Source organism: Aphelocoma coerulescens, chromosome 4A (genome assembly GCF_041296385.1).
Source record: "Aphelocoma coerulescens isolate FSJ_1873_10779 chromosome 4A, UR_Acoe_1.0, whole genome shotgun sequence".
Lineage (NCBI taxonomy): Eukaryota > Metazoa > Chordata > Aves > Passeriformes > Corvidae > Aphelocoma > Aphelocoma coerulescens.
In genome coordinates, this window is record NC_091018.1 from 1,855,575 (window position 1) to 1,871,712 (window position 16,138).

General features: G+C 38.2%; 1 protein-coding gene across 1 annotated transcript in view; it reads right to left on the reverse strand.

Annotated features, from left to right (window-relative positions):
• DIAPH2 (diaphanous related formin 2) overlaps positions 1–16,138 on the reverse strand; it is a 184,436-nt gene that overhangs the window by 80,907 nt on the left and 87,391 nt on the right. Inside the window, exon 24 of the mRNA XM_069015023.1 lies at positions 10,382–10,507. Within this exon, the coding sequence (XP_068871124.1) occupies positions 10,382–10,507 (126 nt within the window). The remainder of the gene's footprint in view (positions 1–10,381; positions 10,508–16,138) is intronic.

Consider the following 16,138-nt stretch of genomic DNA (forward strand, 5'->3'; position numbering starts at 1 on the left):
TTCTCTCCAGAAATGGTTCCATGTTTTTGGGATTAATTACTTATTGGGCAATTTTTTGCTAGAAGTTCACCACTGCCTGCACACAAACAGCCTTGTCCCCAGTGACTGGGATTAAACCAAGGAAAAGTCAGGAAAGTGAAGTCACCCCTCAAAATTCCATCTCAGACAACAGACACTTGAGAATATTCCTTAAACAACTGCTCTGGCCAGAGGGAAGAGCCGAGAGCAGAACCACAGGGCAATCAGCATCTGAAATCAAGGCTTCCTTTACTCACAGGCACCTCTTGTTGCCCAGTGACATCCTTCCCCTGCAAAACACTTGAGCTTTAAAAACAAATTTTCTATTTGAAGTGTGGAGAAGTGTGGAGGGCAAAAAGCAGCTCCATCAACAACAACATTTTGCTAAAGAAGTTTCTCAGGACAGTTTGATTTTGGTATCTAAAGCTGCAGCTCCAGGGAGCACTCTCCCTTCAATTTCTGATTTTAAAATAAGCATACAATAATTAAGGATGGATTTCAAATAGATTATCACTCTAATAAAGCACAATCCTTTACAAAAATATATTTCAGTGATCTGGACAACCTGATTTAATACAAACTTAAAGATGAAAGCCCAGTGTCCCTCAGGCAGTGATTCACAATCAAGGAGCCACAATCAATCCATTAAATTTCTGTTAGAGGTACAGCAGTAGAATTCTGCTTATAGAATTTTATTCTTTGGAATCTTGCACATGATTTTTTTCTCCTATATAACTTTCACGTGCTGTGCAGGCTGCTGTCAGAAAGTTCTCTCCCCAGCCAGCCAGCACAAGCTCTTTCTATTCTCTCCTCCTTCCCTGTCCCCAGTCCTCTCTCCATCTCCCTCAGGCTCTGCAGCACCATTTTAGGTGCTGTCCTCAAGGTGCAGAACACAACAGAGCTCCCTCCTGGGGCACAGCCACATCATCTTAGGAATTAAACCAAAACTCCCACACAGATCTCCAATCAAACGTCTGCAATTAAATGTACAAAAGTTCATGCTAAAAAATCTACAGAATATATGTTTTTCAACAAATAAAAGTTAGAAAAATAAGCAACTGGAGGTTCTTGATTGTCACCTGTTGCCATCATTGTGCCTCCCCATCTGACATTTACCAGTTTCTTCCTCTATTCACACTACAATGGAATGTACAGATTATTTGTACACTTCTGTTCACAGAATTCTGACTATAACCCAGTATGAAAGAATCAATATCATCTTATGTCTCCTCATATCAGGGCTTTCCTTCGTAAAAAGGAATGAAAATCTGAAGGTAGAAATGAACTGTCAAAGAAAATTGATACTGTGCTTTGCATAACACAATTTTCCTTTATAATGTTCCAAAGTTCTTGTATTTTGAACTATTAAATTTATGAAAACTCTGCCTTAGTCCAGGCCAGTGAAAATACAAAGGATCATTTTCCAAAGGGATTTGTCACTTTTTTTTTTACTGACATCAAATAGCTGTGAGAGAAATGAACATTATGCAATAAAACATGACACATTATTAGGTGCTTTTCAAATTCAATGCAAGTAAAGATTATACCTATATAATCCTATAGCTATCACCTGGAACACAGTGAGCATTTTCACTTTGCTTTAAGATGGATCAAAGAGGAAAAAAAAATAAAGAAATATTATGTGATAGGGAGTGGAAAGCTCTTTAAAAAGCACTGTTGAGTATGGCAAGGAGAGAGATTTAATTTTCTGCACACATCTGAATGAGGGGGAAACAAGAAGAGAAAACCCCTGTAAAGAGCAACATTAAGGTAACAAAAAATGAGTCCCAGCTGACCCTGAAAACCCAGATGAACTGGGGAAATTCACCATCTGGGAAAGTTTAAAAAAGCTTTTATTAGACATGACTGAGGGCATATAAGCACAAAATTTTAAGTTAGTCCACGGATTCAATATTTCTATTAAAAAACATAGGATTTTTCATGAAGATGAATTACTAGCATTTTTCTTTCCTTTTTTTTTTTTTGTCTCTATATACTTCTCCTTTTACTTTTCCTCCCCCCAGGCCTGCTCATTTCTGTGAGATCCCATCACCCTGCCAGCCTTACTTTCAACTCTGTCCAGCAACTGGCAAACTGGCCTGACTTCTTTGGTGTATGGCATCTATACAAACATAAAAACCATGAAATCAACACACAATGCCACCTCTACACACCAAAATAAAGAGCACATCCTTAGCAAATATTCAAATTAATTAATTTTACTTTATGAGAACATACTGTTTATACTGCATTTCCTACTGTGCTTACCTTCTGGATTTTTACCTCATAAAAATAGCAGACAGTGCATGATTTATCTTGCCATAAACCACATCCTCCCAGGTGCACAGGCCACTACTGGTTTTCTCCATTATAGTATCCCACACCTCTCCAAAGTTTTTCTCACACTGTCAGGTCTTGATTCCTGATCCACAACCCTTCAGTGTTTCTCTTCTTTGTATGTGCATTATTTACTGATTCTTTTGTCTGGTAATTTAGCTGATAGACTCCATTTTGTCACAGACTCTCTCTGAAGCAGGTAGATAAAAATGGATTTCCCACCATCCCCTGAAGGACCTGAATGATCCCTTATCCTACTGAACATATTGTTACCTCTCATCATGCTGTGTTTGTACCCTTAAGGCAGCCTGTAGTCTGAGGCTCATCTTGTCTCAAAGCAAATCAGCAATTTTCACATTACTGGTCAAGCACTGAAACACTGATTTACTAATGTCTCTCTGTTGGCTTATATCGTGTTTTGTTCATAAAAGAATGGAATATCTCATGATCAATTATGCAGGCCTGGGTAGAATTCCTTTCCCAACAATGGATATAAAGATATTAAAGCACATAGATATAATAAAGGGAATAAAGCCAGATACTAAGCCAAAGCCCAGCAAAGTACTGTAAAAAACTCACATTAGGATAAAAATAAACATCTGAAATGTTGCCAGATGAGACCTGACCAATTTAAAGTTTTTCAAATTCCATTTCACTAAGCAACACGCAGGCTCCATCAAATGAAATAGTTCACATGAAATAGCTAAACAGCACGTCTGGTACTTGATGGTCTGCAATAAAAACAGACTAACAATTCTTTTGATGCTTAGTGCACCACAGAGGAAAATACAGAATTTCAGTATACCTTAAGGAAAATTTCATACTTGGTGTGATTAAAAAACCACACACACAAAGAATCACCCACATTCATCCCAGAAAGCTTCACCATGGCTCGTTAAAGCTGAGAGAGAGAGAGGCAGTGAAACAAAGGAGGTGCTTTAGGTTTGGAAATGATTGTGTGGTGCTCTGGTCCAAGATAAACCTGCCACTCCACACACCCTGCAAGGAACCCTCGTAATCCCACGCTGACTTTGAAACCTTCCAGGTTGAACAGCAGACAGAATGACAGTCCCTGCCACCACTGCTTCTCGTGTATCTCTCAGTATTTACTCAGAAAAACGAAGGCTATGACTGCTCAAACCTTCATTCCTCAGCCATCTCCTACCAAAGAAGTGTTCATGCTATCCTGTCTCTCAGTAGGGAAACTGCACCTGGCCAAGCAGAAGGAGATTAAGGCTGTTTTTCCACAAGGTTAAACTCATCTTTAATTGGGAAGTATCTAATTCTACAAGGGTTACAGCTTAGTAACCATGCATGATCAAAGCACCAGAGTAAATGAAGGGAAAGCATTTCCCTTTAAATGGCCAGTGTAAAATCTGTACAGCAATTCTGCAATTAGGTTTGTAATGGAATCATGCCAAATTTATTGATCTTTCCCCCCTCCCCAGTTTAGAAAGATGATTATTTGGGACAATAATTAGCAACAGTGCCATTTACTGTATTACACAACAAACCAAACACAACTGGTTTCAGTCAGGACCAGAAAAGAAGAATCATTCTATTAGGACAGCAAAATGATTTGCCTTTTTTCAGTGATATATTTTTATAAGTTAACTTTGTCCAAAGATCCACAGCATTCACCTGCTGCACATCCCAGCAAACACAAGGGGGAAATGAGCTGCAGCTCTGGAATTTTTATCTGCAGCAGAATCAGCACATTTAACCTCACCTTAATTCAATTATGGGTGTTGACCTTCATGACAAACATCCAGTCACACCAAATGTGACACTGGCCATGCAAATACTTCAAAGCCATTTTAGTGGGGGAATTGTTGTTGTTTTTTTTTTATTCCAGGGTGAAAAATTAGGTAAGTGAAGGGGCTAGTCAATGCCACAGGGCCACAGAGGACACTTCTCAGTGGAAATCAAACTGAATGGCAACAGTTCTATCATAACTGTCAGCAAACAACATGTTTGCCAAATAAATAAACAAATAAATAAATTTCAGCTTCTGGGGTTGTTTGCATGAGTGCTGTTGAGGACTGAGATTTCAGAATGTGTTGCTGATGTTGTGCCCTCTAACTCGAAAAGGTCCTGGCCATATTTCTGACCTGCTGAATATTTTATTTTTAAACTGGTACTTATAAAAAGGCAGCTCTGCACACAAGATCATTTATGTGCTGGGGAGACACACTCTCTAAAGACTAAGTAAACAACTTAAGTACATTTGAGCTCAACATCAAATACTGGTGGTTTTTTCCCCTATAGCTTAATAATGTCAATTGAATATATGTAACTAAATATAGCCCAAATTGCTTGTAATCTGATTTTTAACTTGGCTGGGTCAGTTCTTCAATAGGATTCAAACTGCTGAGATGCCATGAGCTTAAACAATTAGCAATGCAAAAATGGAGAAGGAAAACTCTGTTCATTCACCAATGCCCTGAATTTTCTAAAAAAGCCTCTAGTTTGGAAAAGAAAAGCAGATTATTTGTACAAACTAATTCTTCCTATCTTCTATCGCTGTGCTTTCAGCAGGGGGATTTTCTGCCAGTGCTGATGAAATCCTGCAGCCCCTCAGATGTACTTCTCAGAATTACAAGCACGAGCAGTTTAATCAAGTGTGTCTTGGTTGCTGTGGCAGCCCCATTTAAATATCAGGCGAGTGTTCAGAGATAAAAGGTTTTTAAATGTAACCTCTCAGAAAATGATACACTGTCAATTTCCTTTTCAAAAGTGCATTTTAGGGATTTTTTTCTTGCATTTGGGGCAATACAAAATAATGCAAATCTGGGGCATGCAGACTCGGGGGCTGTCAAACAGCCAAGCAAATCACTGGAATCTCAAATCTAATACCCAAATCACAAATTTAGCTGTCTTAGAGCTACAAAAACTTAGAACAGAGCGTCCTAGATGCAAAATTTAAAGTACACCACGCATGTGATACTTTTTTCTTTGCTCACGTTAATCAATTTGCATAAAACCCTACAGAACAGGTAGTACAAGGTGGCAATTCTTAAGAACATTTTATTAACTCATTACCAATCAATTCAAATTGACATAAGTCTGTATCAGGGCAAAAAAAAAGGTATTCCTGGCACTTAAATACATGCTCTGCTTCAAAAAGTTCCTTGAAACATGAACAATTTATATACTAAAATTACCTGTAAGGCAGAAGCCATACAGCATTACAAGGCTTACTTAGGAAAAGTATTTTATATGGATAAATAACCATAATTCTCCTTTAGTCAAGAGTTGCACTTGCAAATTGAGCTGTTTTCAAATGTCATTTTTGTAGATAGCAAGAAAGAAAATTTTATATATATATATTGCAAGAAAAGGCAGATATATCAACCTCTTCTAAGGTTTATACGTGACCTGGAATTGGAAACATCATTGAATGGTTCTCTCTTCCAGTTCCCAAAGCACTGAGAAATGCCTCTACCTTTAAACCACATTTAAATACATTCGGGCAGAAGATAGTTACTTCAAAGGCAGGGACATATACAAAGGCCCCAGAAATGTTTCCCCATGGGGTTATTTATGAGAATCCCCTGCTCATAAGCAACTTCAGATATTAATGTACATTTTTCTACAGAAATTAAGACACTAGTACATTTCAAGTTCCAAAAAAACCCCAGGCTTTCCTAAAAACAACATCTCCAAACACTTGAAGGGAATTATTCCTCCCTGAGGAGCCAGGAGGAAATCCCAAGTGCTGAGAGATGCCAGGAGCACCCCTGCCATTGCCATTCTCTCAGCACTCTGGGGCAGGGTGGAATTGCTGTCCTGCTGCTCAGTCACAGCCATGAGCACAGCTCCCAGCCCTTTCCAGATGCCAAGATCCTGCTCTGGGAACATCTGCACCTTCCCAAGGAGCTGCTCTAAGAGACTCTGCAGTGCAGCTCCTGCAAGAGAATGATCAGTTGATGTTTCATGCACATTAAATACTGAACATTCCCACTGCATAAAAGTGCCCCCCCCACATAAAGCAGCCTTGTTCCCAGACCATTTCTGTACAAGTGATGTCCATCAAGGGAGGAAATAAACCCCTCCTATTCAGTTGTGAAGCTGTAATGGTTATTAGACAGAACTAGGAGCATAAATGCACATCAAGTGAGGATACATGCCTTTCAGGAAGGCAGCTTTTTATTCCATAAAAAGGATTCTGTTCTAATGAATGGTGTTCCTTACTGGAAATTAAAATTAGTTCACAAATTGCTGCTGTTCCATTTAATGATAAGATGAATGCACAGTGCTTTGAATTTTTTTATCTGCAGTAATTTTTGCTCTTTCATTCATCGTTCTCTTAATTTTGCAATTCTTTAAAAATAAGCTTTTAATTCTTCACATGTATGCAATCAGTTAGAAAACCCACGTGGCAGCATTTAGTGCTCTGGTAGGCAAAAGATTTTAACAAGTTTAGGCACATTAATGTCTCTTATTAGGGTGAACGACACAGCTGAAAAGAGAAAAGCCATACAAGGTCTCTGTTTAAGGATACACCAGGACATGTAGGACCCTTTGTAGAAATAAATTCATGTCAGATTTTTCATAAAATATACACAGCCAAAGTCATTCTTCTCTAGGTAGTAGGATAAGAAAAAGGATTAAACCCAGGACCAAGTATGTTCCCTCACTCACCCCCTTCTCCTTGGAACAACGTTCAAAGCTCCTGTTTATTTTCTAGAGGAATAAATATTTTCTAGAGGAATAAACTTCTGTCATTGAGTGTGTGATGTTAGAAGGGGGAAAGAAGTGGTATTTATTATTCATGTATTTATAGTTCTAAGTCAATATTGATGTTAACTCTGCCCAACTTTTCATTTGTTCCCTCTGAAATTGCTTTTCATTCTGTTGTTTTTAATCTTTGTTAATAACATTTACATTTGAACTCCATTAATCTGAGTATCTTTCTCAAGTCCCAACTAGACACTCATGTTTCAACATCACTGAAATCAGTGTATACACCTACAGCAAGTAAATATAAAATTCAGAGTTCTGCACCTTAGAAAAGATCTTCAATTAGAGGCACAAACTGAAGTAAAACCCCGAGCAAAAGGCAGACTTGGCATAGTCTGTAATTGCTTTTCTAAACTGTTGAATCAGACTCCCCAGTGCTTCATGCAGCAGGGCTAGTTATAAAAGAAACCTCTCCCATTTAAAGCTGAATTATTTACAAATTCATCTTCAAGTAAAATACAATGCCAGCCACAGATCAGATCATAAAGTTGTTTCAGAAATCACACAAGGTGTTTATAATATAGCAAGAAATAGCTATAATATATTTATATATATAATTAATATAGCAAGAAACTCACAGAAGGAATATTTTATTCCCTTTGTTTTCTTCAGCCGCACTACACTGAGATGAATAACTGTATGTGCTAAATAAAAAACTGATTAAGTGAAGTAAAAAATTATCTTGCTTAAAAACTGACCAAGAAAAGATCCAAAATGAAAACATAGGTAGAATTTCTATTCATCTTTTTGTCACTTACAGTACCAAAAGCTTGTTTGTTAAAAAAAAAAAAGTTAGGAAAAAACTAGAATTACTTAAACTCTTTCACAGAATTTGCTTCTATATCATGAATATTAATTTCATTATTATGAATTAGTATTATGGATGGTATTTTTCCTGTCAGTTAACTTGATTATTTGATACTTAATTATTAACTTATTTACTTAATTTACTTAATTTGCTACTCCAAGCAGTATTACTCTCACACCCTCTGAAGAAAGTCTCATCCACAACTACTGGTAAACAGCTTTGTTTATGGCAGGAACAGGAAGGAGAAACTATGCCTTGAATATTATAATTCCTGCATCCTAAAACTCTACTGAGACACATCTCAAATTTTCTGAAACACTCAGAGATGTTCAGCCTGAGATTCTGTAACTTTCTAATCTCTGTATGTGCCATCACCAACAAATCTTCAGGCAGCTGATGAAATCAAAGAAATACATACTGCAGACTAGGGTGTCACTTTTACACCCTCAAAAATTATTCTTCCATCTAATAAAAATATGGGAGTGTAGAAAATTTTAAAATATTCAGTGATAAGCAGAAACAAACTTGATCACTTGATATAACAGGAGATGACTTTCTAAAGAAGAAACACACCCCTTATCAGGTCATCTATTAATTACGCAAACATAAATCCTGAGGTAGAATCAGTTCATTTCTTACAGGCTTATCTCTTTTGTCAAGCCCTCAGAGTCCCAAGGATGATAAAAGCTGCCAGGCATGCACAGTTCTGGGGGCTGTTTCAATTACAGGGGTTGCTAATCTACCTGGGAATCAACGTTCATGCACTGGAGCCAGGCTGCCCAGGACACTTGGAACAATTCATTTTCAAACATTACAGAGGATCCTCCTGGTTTTGCCAATACAAAGAAGCATTAATACATACTTTCTTTTACTCTTTTGCATTGTCAGACAAACTTTCTTCTCTAAGAAATTCAGCTGATAAGCTGCAGAGAGAAAAATGTTAAATATTAATCTACTTGGCTCTTTTTTCTCGCCAAATCATTTGAGTGATGCCAATCATTTCAATAAGGAAATACACAGGTAGCAAAAGGACAATGCAACTGGAAAATAACTCCTATAACCTGGAAAGCAGAGCTGTCAAACTTAACAAGAAGCAGCAGTGGTAAAGGTGCATTTCAGAAACTGGCTGAAGTTATGAACAGGAGCGGGGCTGCTGTGACAATTCAGAGCCTGCACGGGGTGACAGGGCCCAGGACAGTTCCAAGGCAATACTGGAAGTTTTTCTGATGTGAATGCACCTCAGGGAAATAAGCAGCTTTGTTTAACAGCACAACTGATAAACGTGATTACCAGCAGCAAGTCTCTTACCCTTGCACTAAGACAAGGTGAAAGGGAAGATGTAAGGAATAAGAAACAATTTTCCACTTAGTCAGGAGTTGTCTCCCTTAAGCTCCTTTCCTGCAGTCTTGTCAGGAACTTAAAATAAATCCATACAGAGAAGATATTAAATATCTTCTTGTGAAATTCTGTCACTGACTCCATTCAGATGGTAAATCCTGCAAAAAACTGACTTTCCACAAACACAGCAGTGGGGAGAAGCTCTTCATTACATCCACCCACCAAACGTGATGAGCAGCTGTCAACAGCTGTGAACATCAATCCCCCCCTTTTTCTTTTCTCTGAAAAACCCCAAACCCCACGATTTCTGTCGTGACTTCTGTTGCAGCAAGAAAGGAAAGATCTCACAGGAACTGTTTGAGCTTCTATAATGCACGAAATGCCTTGGACTTGCCACACACTGCACACTCCAAACACTCCCATATCCACACAGAGGTGGGATTTGTGCACAATAAAAACTGGGGGTTTCTTCTTTTAAAAAAATGCCTTTTTCTTAGTCTTTGCTGCAATTTTGTGAACTTCTTGTATCTACAGTGTGCTTTTTACTCAGACTTTTGAACAAAATGAAAGCTGGATATACAGAAACAAGCTAGACAGATACCATATTATAGTCTCCCACAGATTTTACTTGGTAGTGCTTAAAGGATCCAGAGTCTCTATTCTCTACAGAAATTAAAGGACAGAACAATTTTGAGTGAAAAGAAACGTAAATATTTCTCTAAAATGATGGTAAAAAATAACCAAAAACCATTAACAAAATTAATACTCTGCCCTTCAAAAAATACCACATCTGGACCTAAATAATAAATATATCAACTTTGCCACTGGTATTTTTCTAAAATTGATTCAGTAATTCTTTCAGACAGAAAAAAAATCCCCATACTGAGTTCATGGCTGCTCACTGTAACTACTTCCTTCAAAAGAGCTTTCTGGTTGCCCCCTTGAAAATCTGATTATTGATGCTTTCAGTTCTCCTCAGTTCTGTTTGCTCACATTCACCACGTTCACCGATGCTTTTTCTCTGCTCTAGAAGAAATGTGTGAAAGAAGAGACTTAAAACCGATTTTCAAGTGCTGTAAATACTTAAGCAGAGGATGAGAATGTTCAGATGATCAGTGAGGACGTGCAAAAAGGATATGCTCATCTTTTCTACAAACTTATCGTGCTCATCCTGGGTTTTAGGGAAATTCTCAATGTCCTTCTCCAGGCGCTGGATCTGCTGGTTCATTGAATCAAGGTTGCTCTTCAGAGTCTGGGCTGAAACTGAGGGGAAGAAAAAAAGAAAGAGTATAAAGCTTCCAGATTCCAGAAAGGGTATCAGAAGGGGAAAAAACAATGTCAGTATAAATAGTCTTAAAGAGAATGATTCCATTAAGTAGACTCACATTCTTTTTGAATTACTGCTCATAAAAATCCCTCCCTTCATAAAAATAAAGTGAAAATATCTCCTGTAATATACCAGATCATCATATTTAACATCAAAATGTCACCACTTAATTCTACCATTAGTTCAAATTACTCCATTTCTATTTAAATTTATGGTAAAAATTCCAATATTTCTAATATTATTATTTCTAATATTCTTTTAAATCTAATTCAAAGATTAAAAACTAACTAGAGTTCAAAGAGTTTCATCTTTTTCATGCATGTAGTTGGTTAAATGAATGATCTTATTATTAACATTTCTGTTACAGGAATGATTTAAGTAACAGACATGGGGGAAAAAAATTAAATATTTTTTTTATACTGAAATTACACTGATTTCTGGGACCCAGAGCTGTGTAAATGACAAAGGTAGGTCTGAATAATAAAAGCTGCTGATAATCAAAAGGAAGTAAAGGACTCACAGTACAGCACACTCATTAAAAAAAGAGGGTACTGTAAAGAACTCCTGCTTGCTGTGTGACAAGCTATTCTAATGAAAACCACTGTGATGCTAATTTGGATTAAACAACCCCTAATTGATACATCATGTGAGCAAAAAATGACAGCACCATTGTGACGGCGAGGCAATCCCACATCACAAAGAAATTCCAGACCTGGAAAGTGAGAGAGTCTCTGCAGAGAAATTCCTGGTCTAGCTGGAGAATTAAATCTGAACTGGTAATATTGACTTTTGTGCCATAATCCATGAGGGTCCATTTGTCATTCTCACTTTTATCATAAGAACAATTGGACAAGCACCTCCTCTTCATTTAAAGCTGCCTTTTGGAACCCAAGCCTCTCTTCCACTCTGTCTCCTCTTGAACAGCTCACAAATCAGTGCTTCCAAGGAAAAGCAGAGAATCCCAAGACCCCTTTCTCCCTAGTGCAGCCAAGAAAAGCAATTGACTCCATTTTTTTAAGGGGGTTTTTATTATCTTTTGATGGCAAGCAGTTTGCCCAGAAGTTCCACCAAGTACTTTCTAAAGAACCATTTTTATATTTCTGTTTTCTTGCTATTTAAAAAAAATGGTGCCGTGACTACGTGAGATTCAAGAGTAGAAGGAAATTGAGTCACAGTGGCCAGAAAAACAGCATCTAGGAAATAAAAATCTGGTAAATAAGGAAGCTGTTCCCAGAAGAAAATCAATTTTCTATTCTTTCTACGTAACGACTCACATCAGCCATAACACTGATTTCACGAGCGTGTTCAAATACATAAGGCACCAATAGAGCTGTCTTTATAGCAGCCATTGTCTTGATTTTATTTTCAATTTTATCCCTTTTATACTGGGTACCAAAGGAACTACTAATCATGTAATCCTAGAATTGCAGTGAACATTTTTTAAGCTTAATTCAGCTGGGGTGGGAATCTATAGTGACCACAGAATCCTTGTAGCTTTTAAATTCACATTTGAGAGTCAACCTTGAAATCAACCACTAAACCACTCAGAATAACAAATTATCAAAGCTTTTAGGTTATGGTTGCCTTAGTTTAATCATTTGATATCATGATCAAAGCACACATTTCTGCTTGAACTGAAGAACCTGAATTACTGTAATGTTTTTATAGGCTGTTGTGCAGTTGGATGGGGAGAAACAGCACTGAAGGAAAATGCTGGAACTGAAAAATAAATGAGGAGGATGCAAATGGTGGCTTTGTTCACAAAAAGAATAGCAGCTCGTACGTAAATAGGCAATGTAACACAAAGTTTAACTGTTTGCAGCCATTTGAAAATATTTAAATGCACAACCATGTAGTAAGAGTAAAAGTTTATTTTTGTCTGAAATTCCAAAGTGCAAAGAAATTCAGCAAGCAATGACAAATAACTGTTAGCCTTTGTGATTAAGATGGATGGAAAGTGTTTTCAGTAACACTGTTCTATAAAATTAAGTTCAGAAAGCCCTAGATGAGGTGCAGTACTGGCTTTGAAAGGATGGAGAACCTCTATCCAAGCAAGAAGGCTGCATCCTGCTATGCTTCCCAGAATTAACTGCTATATTCACACTCAATTAACAAAAAGACATTGTAGAATATGCAATTCTGTTAACTTTTTTCTCCTAGCCCAGGCAAATGTACAAGTTTCTGTTCAAGTAATTTATGAAGTTGTTGTTCTGCAAGACAAATTTAAAAAGACGACAGAACAGGGAACATATATATATAGACTATAATAAAATATCTGCATTTCCTCCCATAAACCCTTTTATTAGAGATTTACTACTTCAGTAACGTGCAGAGGAATCAGCATGAATACCTTTTACTTTCAGGGAAATTCATATAAATTTCTTCAAACTCTTGCAAGGTTTTAATTTATGAAAGCATAAATTCTACTTGCAGCACAAAACCATTTCCTTGAAGCCATTTCAAAATGCACACACTGAACAGCCTGTCCCCTGCACTCCTCAAAGACAGAGGCTTGTTCACCTTCCATTTGCCCATCATTCCATGTGAAAATTAGGCTTCTTAATAGAACTAGTCTCAAAAATGGACATGAAGGACAGCATTTGGCCTTCAGTGGCACACGAGCACTGTGCAAGGGCTCTTACTGAGAAAGCCTCTCTGGAGCAGCCATTCCAACATTATTCCATTTAATGCTGCAGCAAGAGAGAACAACCAACTAAATCCAATACATAAATAACTGATTTGAAGGCAGGAACATGAGGCAAATACAGAAAATATGAAGAAAAAAAACCCCAGCAGCAAAAGCCACCACAAAAAAAAAAAAAAAAGCCCTGTGTGTAACCCCAAACACTTGAGGATGAGCAGACCCCCGAAAAAAGGAAGCAACCTAAAGGATGCCTGGCCATTTATTTCCTTGGATTAGCAAAGATAAAATGTTTGCCACATTTCCAAATTAAAACAAATCAACAGCAGTAAACAACCCACCTCAGCCACCCTCACAGCTTTACAGGACAATTAAGACTCCCATCCACAGTGGAAAGATCAGCATTCAAGAAATGGCAAAGTGTGAGAATTCAAAAGTCAGTCAAGTTTGCTGACACGGGGAACAGCAGAGACAGAGAATAAACGAGTTTAGACAGGAATGATATGGATTCTCAGACAACAGGTTCAGAAACATATCAAGAGTAAGGGGTGGGGATGTAACTTTTAAAGTCTCTGAGAACATGTGCAGATGGTGGGGAAGACAGCCTGGAGGAACTGCCCTGTCTGAAAAACCTGCATAAACCCGAAAGCCTATGTATGGGCCCATCTTCAAGGCCAAAGAGAGGAAAAAAGGCAGCACAATTTCTCAATCTGTTCCAAACTGTGTCAATCTGGCCCTTAGTTTAGCCCTAAGGAAAGGTCAGCTTGCAGAGGGCACCTGAAGCTTGAAGGGGGAAAGAAATAGAGCATCTTTAATGTGTGTACCTCTGATGCCTGGTCTTAAAATCAAGAGTCCTACATGGTTAGAAGGGGAAAAGAGATTTTACCTTGGTGTTTATTTTAAGGATCCTTAGGTGCACACGTCCAGGTCATGTGCACCGAGATGCACCCCGCTGAGTCTCTGTGTCCCCAACATTGGGTATAACATTATAGGTGTTACTAATTAACAGATCTATCAAAGATTCCCCAATGAGAGGCTCGAGTGAGCCCCCCCTCTCCAAGGAGCCTTCCCCTGGATGGTTCTATCTTGGTTTACAGGATGTGTTCTGGAGAGGACCTTGGGGTCTGGGGCACACTGATCCCTGGCTACGAAGCTTCTGAAATGTTTAATCTCTCAGCCTGACAAACAAGTCCAAGAATGTAGGCAAAAAGCACTAGGAATACAGAAGTTGTAAAAAGGTATAACAGGGGTATAAGAGAAAAGGCAAAAATCTTCATGGCATCACCTCAAACCATGGTGATAAAAGGATTTATGAGACAAAGAAAAGAGCCAATAGCAGGAGTTAAACATGCATGATTCAACTCACAACAGGATCACTGTAACATACAGAACTAACATGAACAAGGTGAAGTCATGTGTAATTATGTATTATCCAGATTATTCCTCTCAGTGGCAGACTAATACAAGCACTTGGATCTATCAGTATTGTCTCTGCACAAACACTAAATGCAACTCAATCATGCATCATTAAATCTTGGACTGATTAAAAGATTTTGTATATTATTATTTAATTATAGTAGAAATTCACAGTCACTGAAGAGAGGGCACAATATTATGTTGACATGGAAGGTAATAATTTCCTTCACCTTATTATTTTCCCTGTATTAATTGCTCCTCAGGAAAAAAACCCTCAACCCAATCCTATCTACTTATTTTGGAGAAAGCAGTTGCACAGTCTGCACGCTAAGGAAGGCTTAGTGAGTGTCTGGTAGAGCAGTTTAGTCCCAGAAAAATGCTACAAGCAGTTAATCTCATGTTGATGTCGAGCACTAGCTGGTCCCTGTAGTCAAGCTAAGCATTTTGTATTTACATTAATACAGCAATAGGACCAAAGGTCAGACTAATCCTTTCTAAAATAAGATTGCCTCAGACTGAGAGTCCTCCCCATAACGAGAGGTGAAATGATCCATAACTGGGATGGCCATGTGCACAGTTCGAAAAAACTCTGAAGTGAAAGCCAACAACATAAATTACTTCAGTGAGCAAAAGCAAGTCTGTATGAAGCAAATGAACTCATGGATTTTTAAGTCTAGACAGTATTTGTACCATAACTACATTGTAAGCATACTAATGACTATTTATTTCTTACTGCCTGAGGGCAGATGGAAGTAGTCTTCCACAAAAGAATGAAAGGCAGTTTGAAGGGAAATGGGTGAGCAAGTACATAATCTGCAGGAATTACAAGCATTGATTACTCAATTCATACCAAGTAAGTTTCTATTTGTTGAGACAATAAATGTTTAAACACCTCAAGGTCAAAGGAGAAGAACAGATGCTATCTTACCCAGCTAGAGGAGTCACCATCTTTCTCTTCCAAAAACTGGGAAAGCTTTCTGACACAAAGCCCTTGTGCTTAACAACCAGTACCTCATGCATATTAGACTTTTTCCTTCACAGAATCTTCCCTGCACTTTTTCAAGTTTAGGAGTAAGAGGAGATCTGCCCAAAGAGCAACGATCTGTTTATATCCTATTACTATGTACTGGAATTTGTTTGGAGGAGCCTTCAAAACAGAATTTTGGAACAGATTTCACACATAGATGTGCATTTGCACTTTTAATTTGCATGCTAAGATTTCCTTCCCCAGGAGAGCCTCAGCATCTCAGCTGCCTGCTCACAGCACTGCTGGGGAAGGGTGAGGGAAGGCAGGGGCACAGCTGTGCTCCACCTTTCAGGCTGTTACAGCAACTTCACAGCCTTGGCCAAACACAGATACAGCACTTGTGCACTGCTGGCACTGCCCCGTCCACCTGCAGGTGGAGGTGAGCACAATTTTAACATAAAACACTTTGTGACAAGTCCAAGCCTCAGGAACTCTTGGTTTAGAGTTTAGTGAGAGATTCAGTCTCAGGCACTCCGTGTGTGC